At 41.4% G+C, this 17,087-nt stretch overlaps 1 protein-coding gene across 9 annotated transcripts in view; it reads right to left on the bottom strand.

Moving 5' to 3' along the window:
- Positions 1-17,087, bottom strand: part of psd3l (pleckstrin and Sec7 domain containing 3, like) — a 151,272-nt gene that overhangs the window by 54,082 nt on the left and 80,103 nt on the right. For all 9 annotated transcript variants that reach the window (XM_079805352.1, XM_079805354.1, XM_079805355.1 and 6 more), the window contains one exon: positions 7,625-7,714. In XM_079805352.1, coding sequence (XP_079661478.1) covers positions 7,625-7,714 — 90 coding nt within the window. The remainder of the gene's footprint in view (positions 1-7,624; positions 7,715-17,087) is intronic.

The raw sequence follows: 17,087 nt of genomic DNA, 5'->3' as shown, positions 1-17,087 counted from the left end.
CAATTGTCTGTGCACAACAGGGTTGATGTTTTACAAGCTTTTTTAGTAAATAACACCAGGCGGAAAATTAATTGTAAAAATACCCTTAGGTCTTAAAGGGTTAATGACAGACACAGACATGTGTTTGGCTTCTTCAAAAAGCAAGGACTATTGCATTGCACTAGTTAACGGAGTTAAGTTAAGTTTCTTTTAAACTGCCTCCTTTTCTTTATTAGTTACCTGCAACATTACATAGTTCATTAATTAACATATTGTTATGGTCAATATAGACTAAAAACCTTAATACATTATCCTATTCATTTCCTGAATCCTCAGCTTCTGGAGCTGTCCCTACCAATGTCAAAATCAAACCTACGCCCTTGATCATGGGACAAGGATTGTCTAGCAGGAGGGCCACAAATCGTTGGGGAATCAAACCATCTCAAGAAAAGGGGAAAGAACCCTACAAAGCACAATCAATCGAAGTGTCCTGTAGATATCTGAATAGCCTTTCAATAACTGGGTATTACATTTAAGATGAATCTCTCATCACTCATGTTATGTTTCGTCATGAACTGACAAATAATGTTAGCTTAAGTAACATATATACAGCCCTGGAAAAAATTAAGAGACCACTTAACATGGATTTCTTAATGTTAAGTGGTCTCTTAATTTTTTCCAGAGCTGTATATATATATATATATTTAGGAATTTTCTTGTATTTATTGCTTTTTTTATTGCCAATGTGAGCACCATTTTTTTTTACTAAACTTAAAAAACGAGACTTCACTGACTTCCCAGGTTGTCTATGAAAACCTTTCGACTGATTTCTGTGTTGGGACGTTTTTGCCATTGCGACTCGGGATCAGACTCGGACATATAGCCTATGGGCCAGTGCTTGCAAAGCCCAACGTCCCGGGGCTATGTGTTTTTCAGACGGGCTACCAAAACGTAGGCCGGGCCTGCCAACAAGCTATCTTTAATAGTGAATTAACAATAACCTTTCCTGAAGTGCGTTGTTCCCTCTCTTGACTTGAAGGGCGCGCGCGTGGGCCAAGTAATACAAAAATAACATTCCAATCAATCGCGGGTGGACGAGAGATAAATCATTGTGTTTGTTTGATAAAGACATTTTGCGAGCCCTGTGGGGGTTCTCTTTCAAGCATACGTTTCGGTGTCTCATTATGGGATACGCCCCTTCCGCGTATTCCTCAGAAGCCCTATTACATTACGCCAGCCCCAATTGGCTGGCAGACGTGACGTTGTGTCTGGGAGTGGCCTCCCCCTCCCTCAGTATAAAAGGGGCAGCACAACGTCACAACGACATTCAAAAACCTCTTCTCGCTTCACACCAGAAGCCTTGAAGCCTACCTTTTCAAAGAACAAACTTCTGGACGAACCACTGGCCACCACGCCGTTTTTCGTCTGGCTCCTTCAATTTGCATTCCAGCCGATTGCAAGGATTGTTCGATACAACGATGGCCGCAGCAATGCAAACCATCCCGGCTAGTGAGGGAGATTCTGTGCGACTGTGTTCATGCGGGAACAAAATTTCATGCAAGGAGACACACCAAGTCTGCTCTGCATGTCTCGGGCTGAAACATGCCCAATTGACGATCGAGAACCCCGGCTCCTGTGAACACTGCGCACGCTTCACCATGAAGAGCCTTCGCCGCAGGCTAGCACGCCAAGCTAGCCTGTCAGGCCAAGATCCCCTCATGTCACCTAGCCCTGTTCCAGCTGCCACTCCACAGGTAACCATTCCTGCAGTAGAGCTGCCCACCACGGCAGTTCTGTCCTGGAGTGAAGAGCTTGACGCGTGCATCCCTCTGCCTGGTGTGCTCAGCACGGACGAGGATGAGGACGCGCTCGATTTCGAGGAAGAGGGACAATCCGATTATCTTCTCTCTGAGGAAGAGGAAGATTTCGAGGACTCCCCCTTCCTTCCCCCTGCGCACTCGGCACAACTCCTCGCCGCGGCGGGATCCACGGAAGAGGCGGGCGGGGCACCATCCTCTCCGCTTCTCAGTGTTGATCTGCAAGATGTGTGCAAACGCGCTGCAGATAAACTAAATATTCTGTGGCCGACCGTGGTAGCAGAGACTGCAAAGTCTCGCTATGAGGGCGAGAGGCTGCCGAGAGCAAAACGGGCAGCACGACAGCTCCTTCCAGTATTTCCAGAGCTGCTGGAGGAGGTTGCGGTGACATGGAAGGACAAACCATTCACAAGCAAGATGCCCGTGCAGGGAGGATCCGCTCTTGATGTGGAAGGGATGGAGAAGGATGGCCTTCTCCGAATGCCCCCCATGGAGCCACTAGTTGCCGCGCACTTACACCCAAAGCGTACGGCGGCTGCAAATCCGACTTTACCATCCAAAGCTGACAGATTCCAGTCGAGCATGGCGGAGCGCGCTTACAAAGCAGTCGCTCTCTCTGTCAGGGCTCTGAACGCGATCTCTATGCTTACCGCATACCAAGCGGAGCTGCAGGACGAAGTGTCGGCCATGCCAGGTCAGACACATTGGGAAGAGATCTGTGTTGTTACGGATCTCTCTCTACGTCTTCAGAGATGCGCGGTTCAAGCCGCGGGCAAGGCCATGGCCACTATGGTAATTCAGGAGAGAGGAAGATGGCTTAACCTGGCCAATCTCTCTGACAGGGAGAAAGAAGCCATCCTGGACGCACCGGTGGTCGCAGAGGGCATTTTTGGCTCAGCACTGTCACTGATGCAAAAAAGATGCGAGGAGAAGAAGAGGGATGATGAGGCTCTGCAACTCTGCATGCCTAGAAAGTAGCAGACTGCACCCCCTCCGCCACCTCGGCAGACCTTCGCACAGGCCGCGGCCCGCCCACCCCCCAGCTTTTGTATTCCTAAACGGCAGAGACCGAACGTGAATGCAGCGGGTCAGGGCGGCGCACCGGAACAGAGAACTGCCTGGGCTAGAAAGAACTATCCGCCTGCAACAGCTCAGACGGTTCAGCCAGCTCCTCAACCTCATCCTCATGCCCATTATCAGGGAGCAAGGAGGAAGAAGAAGGCAGTTTGATGGGACCTTCCTCAGGGACGGGAGCCCACAGCTCCCCTGTTCGCTGGCTCCCGACCCTCAAAAGTTCAGTGTTCGACAAGGAATGAGTTCCGAAGTTCCCACTTCCAGATGTTCTGTGTGGAAAACAGAGCCCGGCTGGGCCAGGGGAAGCAGAGCGGTGAAAAGAACGAGAGACGGTGCAGTGGTGCACACCCACCCACTAGTCACAAGCACTTTCCATGTTCAAAACTCAATAAAGTTTTCACTGTACCCCCAAAACATGTTGGAAAACATAACGCCACAAAAAATGTTGCAAAACATACTAACAGAACACAATATTACATCTCCTCAGGGGGTTATCGCCCCCTTAGAGGTGATGAGACACTTAAACTCTGTCCAAACGCGAAGTGTCCACGCATGCGCAGTACAGATCACAAACTCGTTCACGACTCAGCCACACGATGGCACCAGAACACTGCAAATAAACAAGTGGCGAGAATGCACACAGTCCCGCTGGGTATTGAGAACGATACAGTACGGGTACAGAATGCAATTTGTCACTTCTCCCCCGCAATTCAAAGGGATAGTTCATTCTCAGGTGCGGGGATAATTAAAGCATGTTCTTCAGGAAGAAATTTCCTCTCTGTTGAACAAGAAGGCGATAAGAGTGGTCCCACCCGAGCAAAGCCACAGTGGGTTTTACTCGAGGTACTTTCTCGTTCCAAAGAAGGGAACTCGGGGTCTTCGTCCCATATTACATCTGCGTGCACTGAACAAATACTTAAGAAAGTACAAGTTCAGAATGCTCACTCATTCTACACTCCTAAAAATAGTGCGCCAGGGCGATTGGTTTACGTCGATCGACCTGAAAGACGCGTACTTTCACATAAAGATATACCCACCCCACAGGAAATTCCTGAGATTTGCCTTCCTTGGCGTGGCATATGAGTATCTGGTTCTCCCGGTTGGCCTGTCTCTCAGCCCAAGAGTATTTGTAAAGTGCACAGAAGCGTCCCTGACTCCGCTCAGGGAACAGGGTATTCGTCTCGCTACTTACATAGACGACTGGCTGGTGACAGCTCAGTCAGAGCAGGATGCGAGAGAACATACAGCTATGCTTCTGGAACACATACAGAAGCTGGGTTTACAACTAAACACAGAAAAGAGTGTTTTAATTCCCACGCAGTCCATAACATATCTGGGGCTGTCACTGGGCTCGGTGACATTCAGAGCACAACTGTCGGAGGACAGGGTGGTAAAATTCACTCGGTGCCTGGCCGAAATTCAGAAGGGAAAAAGTGTCTCTTTCCGCACATGCCTCAGGCTATTGGGACTGATGGCCTCAGCCCTGATAGTCATTTCCTTAGGCAGACTGTTCATGAGAGAGTTTCAACGCTGGGTAGCGTCTCTGAGGCTGGATCCACTACGGCACTCCCGAAGGAGAGTGAGAGTGACGTCAGAGGCGGTATTGGCACTGCGTCAATGGAGACTCCCGACCTTTCTGGTTCAAGGGGTACCCATGGGCGTGGTTCAAGCCAGGAAAGTCATAACAACGGACGCGTCGTTGTCAGGTTGGGGGGGCATCCACGAGGGCAGGATAGTGAATGGGAGATGGGGTCATCATCTGGCCGATCTTCATATAAACTATCTGGAAATGCTTGCCGTTTTTCTGACGTTGAAGCATTTCCTTCCCTTTCTGAAGGGACATCATTTCCTTGTGAGAACAGACAACACTAAGGTTGTGGCTTACATAAATCGACAGGGGGGTCTCAGATCACTTCCCTTGCACATGTTAGCACGCAAACTGATCTTATGGGGCAATGTCAATCTTCTATCCCTGAGAGCGACGCACGTACAGGGTGTAATGAATCAGGGTGCGGATTTGCTGTCCAGGGGCAATCCTCTACACGGGGAGTGGAGATTGAACAAGGAAGTGGTCGAACAGATTTGGAGCATATACGGCAGAGCGACAGTGGATCTGTTCGCGTCTCACGACAATGCTCAGTGTCCTCTGTTCTTCTCACTGAAGGACCAGAGCGCGCCCCTGGGGATAGATGCGTTGGCGCACGAATGGCCTCGCACTCTCCTTTACGCGTGTATTCAGCGTGTATGCAGTTCATGCATGCGGATGCAGGGGTAATTCTGAAACCTAATCCTGCATTCATGCCTAAAATAATTAATTCTATCATCCCTCTTGAGTTGAGAGCCTTCTCCCCACCGCCTTTTGCGTCATCAGAACAGCAAAAGTCAAATGCGCTGTGCCCAGTGCGCGCTTTACGCATTTACGTAGAAAGAACCAGAGGGTTCAGGGAGAATGACCAGCTGTTCGTGTCTTGGGCGAAACCACGTACGGGGAAACCGATTACTAAACAGCGTTTATCGCACTGGATAGTGGAGGCTATTTCGTTGGCATATTCTAGCAAGGGTCTTGTGCCCCCGTCTGGTTTACGTGCACACTCAACGAGGGGAATGTCAACGTCGTGGGCTCTATTTAAAGGAGTCACGATACAGGATATTTGTGAAGCGGCGAGTTGGTCCTCGCCGCATACATTTGCAAGATTCTACAAATTGGATGTTACAGCTCAAACGTTAGCACATGCAGTATTGAGCGTAGGAATGTGAGTCGTGAGTCATGACTTGTTCAGCCCTGAATATAGTTATGGTGGTTGGCAGGAGACTTCGAGGCAGGCTATCTGGCAATACGGGAGTTAGGATATCCCATAGTGAGACACCGAAACGTATGCTTGAAAGAGAACAATAGGTTACTTGCGTAACCCCGGTTCTCTGATAGCATTAAGTGAGGTGTCTCACCAGATCACCCTCCTTGCTGTGTGAAGCGAGAAAGAGGTGTGCTTGTTTTGAATGTCGTTGTGACGTTGTGCTGCCCCTTTTATACTGAGGGAGGGGGAGGCCACTCCCAGACACAACGTCACGTCTGCCAGCCAATTGGGGCTGGCGTAATGTAATAGGGCTTCTGAGGAATACGCGGAAGGGGCGTATCCCATAGTGAGACACCTCACTTAATGCTATCAGAGAACCGGGGTTACGCAAGTAACCTATTGATTCATTCCGGTTGCCATTTCTCCACACGCTTTCAAAACAATTCCCACATGTACTGACAGGGGAGTAGAAGCTCATTAAATATGCAAATCGTATCCAATCCTAGCAGTGGGCATTTACTTCCAAGTCTTCAGTGCAGCACGCCCATTAAAACCGAGCGTTTCTTCAGAGAGCCTCAAAACCAGGGCAGAAAATAGCGTATTACTTATTCATTATGATGTTTTTGAATGTAAAAACCATGCGAACGTCATAAGTTGACCTCAGACAACAGTATACATTTTTTTTAAAAAGTCAGTTCATGACCCCTTTAACGGCTACTGGTGTCACTAATGATTTATTAGCGACCCGGCCCCGGATAAGCGGAAGATGATGGATGGATGGTGTCACTAATATCAAGGGTTCTTTCTGAATTCTACATATAGCCCCTTTAAGCCAGTCTGTGTTTAACCCTCTTATGCATTTAATTAATTATAAAAGTATATTTGTGGATTATAATACAATTCAGAGCATATTTTTTTCTTCAAGAAGCTTGTAAAATGTTGGTTTAATGAAGGTTTGTAGTCATTTTTGTTGATCTACAGTAACTTTTGTTGCTCCTGTAGCTCAAATAACAATGCAAAGGCCTGTGCACACCAGGACGATTATCGCGCACGCTTATCACCAACGTTTTTCAAGACGTTTTTCGGCGTGTCTTTGTGTTCACACCCAAACGATTTTCACTGGCGATGCACTGAGTGAACGTGCAAATTCAGTAGATGGCACTCCTGGTACATAAGGTGGTGCTGGGCCACTTTACGCTTCTGACACTCGCTTGTCACACAGAAGAAGAAGAAGAAGAGAGACAGTATTTACGTGCTTGCCAAAACCATTCACACACTTTTTGCTAACTGGCGAGCAGCATTAGCAGCTCATATTCTTCTTTGTCTAATTATTTCCTCTTCCATTTTGTGCTAGACCGCCACCAAGTCGTGTTTTACAGTAACTTCAGCAGCTTCCAGGCATGTGAACAAAAGCGCTGATCTCATTGGTCGCCAGTTTTTAAAGCGCCGCATCAAAACAAAAAACGACCCCAAGGCAGTTTTTTAACAATGGCACTTTTACGCCTGCCGTTTTGAGCGTCGGTGTGCACACTCACATTGGCGCCCTTTGTTTAATCACGAAGCGTTAAAAGCGTCTTAGTATTGCCGCAAGATATATTTGTATTTTTATTTTAGTTTTCACTTTTAACCATTGTCAGGATTCTGCTGCATTAGTTCAGGCCCCCAATACCTGTCTCCAATAACAGCATCCATTACTAATGAATCCAAGTCAAGAGCGCTTTTGTCCTAAACTTGTATCAGGTGTACAAACATCAGGTTGATGGCGATTGATTAGTAAGGATCAGATGTTCTTATGAAAAGATGGCATTGTGTGTTATAGAATATCACCGGGCTCCACAGACCTGGAGCAGCTGATTTCCATTTTGAGCTTTCTGTATCCATCACGCCAGTTTTTAATGTAATGTATACTTTCACACGTGATCTCACTGAGGAATGCTGGGAGATTTGTTTGAGTCTTACCTTTAGTAGCTCCCGGGGGAAATCTTGTCCTCCATTGAGTCCGTCCAGGTTATTGATGAATTCCTGGCACGTCATCTTCTTCCCAATATTCTGTGGGGCATGAGAAACATTTATTGGGCTGTTAATGGGACAGGATGGCACTGCATCTCCCTGATTTAACCCTGTGAGCCCAACGCGACCTGACAAAGCTGACAGCAGCAGAGGAGCAGATCTCTAATGAATTCATTCTGACATCCTAGCAATGGCTGTAAATCAGTCAGTCCTGCTTTCTCATCAGATTTACAGACTGAACAGAACCTGGCGTTAAAAATAGCCATATTCACTGCTGGGGTGGGATCTTATATCACATTATTTATCACTATATAGTTGTCTCTGCTGGAAGTTCAACGTAATTATTCAGTAAGAATCTATTAAACTGATCAAAGTGACAATAACAATAACATATAGGGCTGGGTATCGAGTTCGGCACTGATTGAATTGCCTCGATACTATCGAGTATCATAAAAGGTCTTGTCGTTTCGATACCAAATTTCGATACCTAAGGGGTTAATCTCGTCAACCTCAGTGAGCCAATAAGCATGCAGCATGATTGGCTGTGGTGCAAAAACACTAGTTTACGCCAGTTACGGCCAGAGACGCAGCTCGCACCTGAGGCTGTAGTGTGTAACCCCGTCTGCGGCGCATTACGACTTCGATACGGCCACCGGAGCTGATTGTGGCCACTCTAGTCAATGCTTCTGTTTATATCAGGAGGATGGAACAAAACCTTGCCGGAGCTGTGATACACCGCGGACGTGTGCAGTGTAAATAGGGGGTAAGCGTCCCAACCCACATAGATGTAAAAGATGTGGAAAAGATCAAAAGTGTGGTTACATTTAACCAGGCTCAATGCCAACAGTGCGCAATGCAATATTTGCGAAAAGATAATTGCTGCCAAGACCGACAACACAACAAATCTGAAGCACTTGACAGTGCGTGGAATAACTTAAACTTAAGATCAGAAAGTTGCTCAATATTTGACTGCAAGAAGAACTGCAGCGTGTCACGTAAAAGAACCGAAACTGAGCATATAGTCTACTTGCCTCACAGACATGAGAAATAGGCCTATATAAAGTTTGAAATGTCTTTTAAATGAACCAATTTGAAAACAAATATTTGATTATGTAATAAATCCAAATGAAAGGTGCATTTCTCTCTGTAGGCGCGTGCGCGCACGTTCACCACTGTGGAGATGACAAGTCAGCATTGTCAACTTCATCTTTGCAGCCGACATGGACTCAGAAAACACTAGTTTATTAATAAACAATTAAAGTGCCCCTATTATGCTATTTTAAAGTTTCCTAATTTAGCTTTAGAGGTCTCCAACAACAGGTTTACATGCATCAAAGGTCAAAAAACAGTTTAATTTTCTCATAATATACACTGCACATCACCACAATGTTCATTGTGATAATGTAGATCATGTAATCTTGTTAAAACAGAAAAATAATATTGGTAAAATTGGTATCGAAAAAAGTATCGTTCAGGAGCCGGTATCGAAGTCAAGGTATCGGTATCGAAAAATGTTGAACGATACCCAGCCCTAACAACATATATTATTAACTATTTCTATTTCAAATAACTGCTATTCTTTTGAACTTTCTATTCATCAAAGAATCCTGAAAAATTTAGGTTTCCACAAAAATCAGCAGTTTTCAACATTGATAATAATCAGAAATGTTTCTTGATCATCAAATCATCATATCAGAATGATTTCTGAAGGATCAACTGACACTGAAGACTGGAGTAATGACGCTGAAAATGCAGCTTTGATCACAGGAATAAATTACAGTTTACTATCCGGTTGTTAAGTCTGACGTCACGCGGCAGCGCTTCCGGGTCCAAACGCTCTCTTTCATACCACAAGAAAAACAACAAACAGTGCTAATATACACACACACAATGTGGTGTAATACTAAAAAAAAATATATAGAATCATCACCTTTATCTCCATACCAAAATTCCAGATGGCCAAACAGTGATTCATCTTCTATAAATCGTTAAAATATTAATGTCTGCGACGCTGTGAGCACAGAGACTGTTGTGTAGACTGTAAGTATTTAAAATATTTAACTTTTTAAAATGTTTGATGTTTAATATGAATAAATAGCGCTCATAAACGGTCGTCGATGGCATTCTCAAGTGAAACAAGTTGAGGCTTGGACTCAGAAACGGCATTCCTTACGTCACGACTTAACAGGCGGATATATTCACATAGAAAACAGATCATTTAAACTGTAATATTTCACAATATTACTGTTTTTACTGTATTTTTGATTAAATAAATGCAGACTTGGTGAATGGAAGAGTCTTCTTTCAAAAACATTAAGAGAAAAATATAGATCCCCAAACTTTTGAAAGGTAGTGTGTATTTATTAACACCTCTTTTTGGATAATCCAATAAATGACTTTGCAAATGCATTTAAATGCATTATTTGATTGCTTTCTCTTTACATGTGTAACTTGATGGATGCAAAGCAAATTATTATTTATAAATTAATATGTCTGACATCACATAATACCAAGCACATGCAACAATTCACAGACAGATGCAGTTGATTAAATTCTGGAGGAGGCGATGTCTTTAACTAAATGTACAGGATTATGAATATCAACTACAACACCCGTAACTGATCAAATTAATAACATAATATTTAACTGTAGTGCATAATCACTCACTAATGACTCATTACTGATAGCCCATGAACATTTACTCTGAGCTATCTTTTTTACAGTTTGTGTACATAAAAAGAAATGTAAATGTTTTCAAATAAAACATTTAATAATAAAATGTAACCATTAATTGAATCACTAAAACAGTTTGCATTTTGTTAGAGCATTAACTATCCAATGAAAAAGTATCTATGTTTTTGGGATTGACAACTGACAACCGAAAACTCGAAATGTCCCTTTCACACAGTAACTTACAGCAGCGTCTCGAAAACTACCTGTATGAAAGTGCAACGGAAGTCAAGCCTGTATTCTCTTACCAGTAACCATATAGTGACAGTGACCAAAGTAATATACAAGATGGCGACGTCCATAAAACTGAAAAGTCTTTTCACTTTTGATAAGACAAGAGTCTAATCGAGTTGTGAGTTCATCGATCAAATCTTCATTAACTGACAGAAGCGGAGAGCTGAGCATTTGAGTCACGCGTAGAACACAAAATTGACAAGAGAAGATCTGGTGGAGAACAGAGACTGGATCTAAAACTGCCAAATTGCCAAAAGTTTTGGGACGTCTGCCTTTACATTCACATGAACTTTAATGACATCCCATTCTTAATCCATAGGGTTTAATATGGGTTGGACCACTCTTTGCTTCTATGTGGGACAACTAGGCTAGATGTCCAGTTCGGTTCCATTCACACAGCACAGGTTTTCCTAGGGCGTTTTCACATCTGAAAGTCCGCACCATGGTCCGAACCAAAGTTCATGTTTTGATACATTTTATACGTTTAGTTAGTTTTGGTTTGGTTTCACATTGCAATTATGCGAGCGCACTAAACGAAATTCACTTTAAAGAAAGGCTTTCTACAAAACAAAACTTAATGAAGTCGTCAAAATCATTTCTGACCTTCTGTCTTCTGACATATTGCACATCTTTTCACTTTTCATAATCAATATAGCCTAGATGAAAATTAAAAATAACATTATAATATTTAAACATAAACAAGAATTTCCTGTAAATGGTCTGAAAGTCCAAACCATACAGAAAATGCTTTCACACTAGAAACGAACCGAACCTTTGTTCAGTTTGATCCGGACCGAGACTACCTCTTTTCGTCGGATCAAATTTTGTCTGTTTGGTCCGGATCGAATTTTGATTTGGACCAAACTGAAAAGTCAGAAAATCTGGACCAAACAAGGTAGGTGTGAAAGATCATGCAGAAACAAACAGAGAAAATGTCACAGCAGAGCGGTTCACAGTTCTAAAACTGCTGCAATGACGACCAAAGCCAAGATAGCAAGAGCTGCATCTCACCATATGAATAATACTGTAACCTGCTGAAGCCCGCCACAAGATCTGCAATATAATTCACGATTTACAGTGAGCTTTAAGTTTTATACAAGCACCTACAGTAAGCACACGCACGGACTGCTGCTATTAGGCACAGTCTACAATTACTCTGTCTAAACCTTCATTTCTCCTTCACAGCATCAGATTGCTGCTTTTATAATGTCACGAGAAAGACTGAAGGAGCAGGCGCTTGCATTCTAAAATAAAGCGCAGACGGTGTTTGTTCCACTGACTTTACTGTTCCTGCCAGCACCAGCCGAGTTTGTAGGTGGATGGCACTGACAAGTGTTCAGACTGGCACAAGAAATCAAAGAGAGACACAATCTGCTTCCAAATACACGATTCCACAAGATCTCGCACTGCAGTTTCATTGCGAAATGATGATATAGCTTTGCGTCATCCATCAGTTTACCAGCAATGTTTCTCTTTTTGTATGATTTGACATGGATCTGCAATGCACACAGATCACAAAGTCAGCAAAGTCGCTATTTTGCAAGGACAATAAATCATTGTTAAAAGAAACATTTGAGTCTTGCTCAGTAACCAGATATCATACTCATAAATACAAGGCAAATGTGTGTTCACCCCCCTACCCCCACACAAAAAAGTATATATATATATATATATATATATATATATATATATATATATATATATATATATATATATATATATATATATATATATATATATATATATATATATATATATATATATATATATATATATATATATATATATATATATATAAAATTCTCATTACTGTAATCCAAGAAAGGATTTTTTCATATTTTATTTCATTCGGAATGAATCATGTTAGCATTTGATATATTGAATGCAATTTATGCTACTAAAAAAATTATTTCCATTATGTTTTACAGTAAGTATAATGAAATTGCATTAAGGGCAAATGCAGTTAATTTTACTGTCACAAACAATGCCCTAATAAAAATAAATGTACATGATATGGTTTGATAAGTGCCGTTTTGTTTTCCTGTATTGATGTACACTGCCGCTTCTCCTCTGTTCATCAAGACTGCATTTATGTGATCAAGAAATACATTAAGAATATTGTGAAATATTATTACAATTTAAATATTATTATAATTGAAAATAACTGCTTTCTCTGAACATATGTTAATTCTGTGGTGAAGTAAATACTACAGAAAACAAAAATGTAATTTCTACCTGAGTAGAAAGTTAGTTCAGGCAAGAATTTAAGTAAATTCTATATTGTAGAAATAAACGCATAAATATCAACGTTATAAAATTATGTTAAACCTAATCAACTTACTGATACTGATGTTCCCATTATGGCATGAAAAATTAAGGTTGCATTTTTCACTGTTTTGCAGCTGTATTCACACTGTTTTATCATTGTTTTTGTTGTTAGGTCTAGTAACTTGCTGTTTTGAGAAATTGGAGTTTTCTACTCAAAATTACATTACTCAAAAATGATCCAACAAATGTTACCGTTATTGTGTATTGTACCAAGTATTGAGGTCTCTGTGTTCGGTGGGTACCACATTACTTCTATTATGTAGATATGTTGTCTATATGTTATCTACTTACTTAAGTATTATTTACTTCTGATGTTCTTAGCAAAGAATACACTTTAAAAGCATGGCTTAATTCAGTGTTATATTGATTAAGTAAAAAACAGTATTGCAAAGTTACTCAACAAACTTTAACTAGCCATGTTAACATTACTTATTTTCTTTGTTCATTTTACTTAAAGGGTTAGTACAGCCAAAGTAAAAACATCTTTAAAATAGTCCATGCGACGAGTATATATATATATTATATATATATATATATATATATTTTTTTTTTTTTTTTTTTTTTTTTGTGTGTGCAAAAAACAAACAAAAATAACTACTTTATTCAACAATTTCTTCTAGCCTGTGTCAGACTCTCACGCTGTTGACAGTGGAAACAATGCAGTGCTTCCTAATTCTACAGCAGAACGACTCATGCGCATGCATCATGGTGCTCACGTGAACAGCTTCGGCCAATGGCTTTGCGTCCTGGAAGTGCTGCACTGTTTCCACTACATCAACAGCGTAAGAGTCTGAAACTTTTGAATAAAGTTGTTATTTTTTGCGCAAAAAAAGTATTCTCGTCGCTTCATAAAATTATGAATTACGTCGCATGGACTATTTTAACTATGTTTTTACTACCTTTCTGGGCCTTGAAAGTGTTAATTAAATTGCTGTCTATGGAGGGTCAGAAAGTTCTCGGATTTCATCAAAAATATCTTAACTTGAGTTCCGAAGATGAAAGGGTCTTTCGAGTTTGGAACAACATGAGAGCAAGTAATTAATGACAGACTTTTAATTTTTGGGTGAACTAACCCTTTAACTTAGTTAAGTAGATTTTACTTAATTCCATATGTGTAATTTACTTTAAAAATATGCATGCAAAAACTAGCAAAAGAAAAATTAAAAGGGTCATGAACTGAACTTTTGACATATAAGAGGTCATCATAATACATACAGAACTTTTGAAAACAGAACTGAAAACTTAATTGTTAATCCAAATACAGCTTTTATTGAAACCAAGCCCAACGAACAACCATATTCTACATCCCTTAATCCTACCCAATACCTAAACTTAACAACTACCAGCAAATTGTGGAATGTGCCTATCTTTAGGTGAAAGACCACCTCTGCAGAAGAAAATCAATGCCTACTTCAAATTTGCAACTTTGGCCCTGCCCACTGCTGTGTTAGTGAGATGACGAGGAGAGAGGAAAGAAGCAGGATTACTCCACTAAAATAACATTACCTTCCATAGGATCTAATGCTAGGAATGTAGTTATTTATTTTTCAACATTGTGAATGTCTCAGTTAAGCATTATTTATTTGTATTCGGTACATCTCACTTTGGACTCTTTGGTAATTCAGTCACAATTTCAGCGCAGGCTTTGCAAACAGACTTTTACGTTAGGGACTCGACAGCAATGCAACATGTAGGTCACCATGTTAATTCTAATGCCTGACCTGTGACTGTAACCAGTGATTTCTGATATGTAATGATTCATCTACAGTCAGAGGTTCTTTGTCTATGTGTCAGTAAATCAAACCAGTGACTAAATGGTCAACTTCACATTGTTTCTACACTGTGATTAAATTATATATAGAAAGCGATCAAAGAACGTTCCCTTTACAGCCGCTGGTACTGTCAATCAAACAGCACAAGTTTATCAGTGACTGACCCTCGCCAAAACTCCCATTATAACAAAGTCCCTTTTATCTATAGTCTTTGGTTATAATCAATGCGAATCTCTTACTCTTATCTAAATAATTGTAAATAAGATAAAACATGTTCATCAAACTTATCAGAAGTCTCCTCTAACTGGTCCTTACCTCAGCCCATAAAATACACCCTCTCTAGCTTTACTCCCACCAGTCCATCGTCTGTTAAGGACCAAATTGCTCAAACTAGCTCATCTACTTGTCAGTTAGATCCAGCGCCAACCTAACTTCTTAAAAACTGCGTATCTGTAATCTCATCTCCTATTGCTCATCGAATCAACTGTTCTTTTTCTTCTGGGTCTGTCCCACTATTATTAAAAACAGCTGTGGTCACTCCTATTTTAAAGAAACCTGGGCTGAATTCTTCAGTTATGAATAATTTCAGACCTATTTCTAATCTTCTTTTCATTGCAAAGCTGCTTGAAAAAGTAGTTGCCTCTCAGCTACAAGCTCATCTCTCTGCTAACAATCTTCCTGATCCCTTTCAATCGGGCTTTTGGTCAGGACACAGCACTGAAACAGCGTTGGTAAAAATTACTAATGACCTGCTAATGTCTGCTGATTCTGGTTATCTTACTGTTCTCATCATACTTGACTTAACAGCTGCCTTTGACACTATCTCATCATATACTTACCTCTCAGCTATCAGCTATCGGCATCATGGGCAGTGCTTCATCTTGGTTCATATCACATCTCACCGATAGACAATTTTTTATTACTATTCATAACTTCAAGTCTTCTCTGTGATCTCTCTCTCAGGGTGTTCCTCAAGGCTCTGTTCTTGGACCACTTCTGTTTAATATGTATCTGTTACCTCTAGGTCACATTATCCGTAGCCATGGTCTCCGCTATCATTGTTATGCTGATGACTCGCAAATTTACATATCAGCGCGTTCCGTCTCTGCTCCCCCCTGGACTCTTTGAATACTGACATTTTAATTGCTGACATTAAAATCTGGTTACATAGAAAATTCATAACGATAAAACTGAGGTTACTGTTTTCCACCATCCATTTGAAAAAGTCTGAATTGAGTCTACCTATTGATAGGGCCACATTATTTCCATCTCACACTGTTAAAAATCTGGATGTAACATTTGACTCTTCACTTACATTTCAAGCTCAAGTTCTATTACCAAGACTGCATTCTACCACCTTCGTAACATTGCCCGACTGCAACCTGCTCTCAACACTAAAGATACCGAAACTCTAATCAATGCTTTAATAACCTCACGTCTCGACTACTGTAATTCACTTCTTATTGGGCTGCCTGCTAGAACAATCACTAGACTACAATATGTACAAAATTCTGCTGCCAGAGTCATCAATCAAGTCCGCATCCAGTATAAATTATATTGTTAACTTTTAAATGTCTTCATGGACTTGCTCCCCATTATTTATCTGAACTTCTACACTGTTATTCCTCTAATTCACTTCTTATTGGGCTGCCCGCTAGAACAATCACTAGACTACAATATGTACAAAATTCTTCTGCCAGAGTCATCAATCAAGTCCGCATCCAGTATAAAATTCTTTTGTTAACTTTTAAATGTCTTCATGAACTTGTTCCCCATTATTTATCTGAACTTCTACATTGTTATTCTCCTCCTAGTTCTCTCCGGTCATCTGACTTAAGACTACTTACTGTACCTCGTTTCCGTCTTTCTACTATGGGTGGTAGATCATTCAGTGCTGTGGCTCCGAAACTCTGGAATTCTCTCCCTCTTACTCTGCGTGACACTGCTACTATAACCACATTTAAATTCCATGTGGTTTGTGTTGTTCACACTGTTATGACAAAAAGCTTAAAATGGTTCCACAAAATAAGTTGTTTTCTTAACGTATAGCACAAATGTCTTCTTTAATCTTTCAAATTTTGTCTTTTTGAGGTGAAATGGGCCCTGGACAGGCTTTGAGGAGATTCCCTCATCTGCACCTGCTCTGTCTCCATATAACCTGTGGGATATGCATAACGCTTCCCTCCACATACGCAGCCATGCATCTGTGTGTGGGTGTCTGGCATACATTTCTGAAAAGATCCATGGCTGCGCAACTTTCAGCTGTATTCACCCACATGACATGAAACTAAACAATGTTTGAAATGAAAGCGTCTAGAGAAGTGCTGTGGCGTGGGCATGAAATCTCT

This window comes from Gobio gobio (genome assembly GCF_949357685.1).
Source record: "Gobio gobio genome assembly, chromosome: 22".
NCBI classification, from domain to species: Eukaryota; Metazoa; Chordata; class Actinopteri; order Cypriniformes; family Gobionidae; genus Gobio; species Gobio gobio.
Note: the sequence above shows the minus strand (reverse complement) of the source record. Positions and strands in the feature narration are given on the sequence as shown.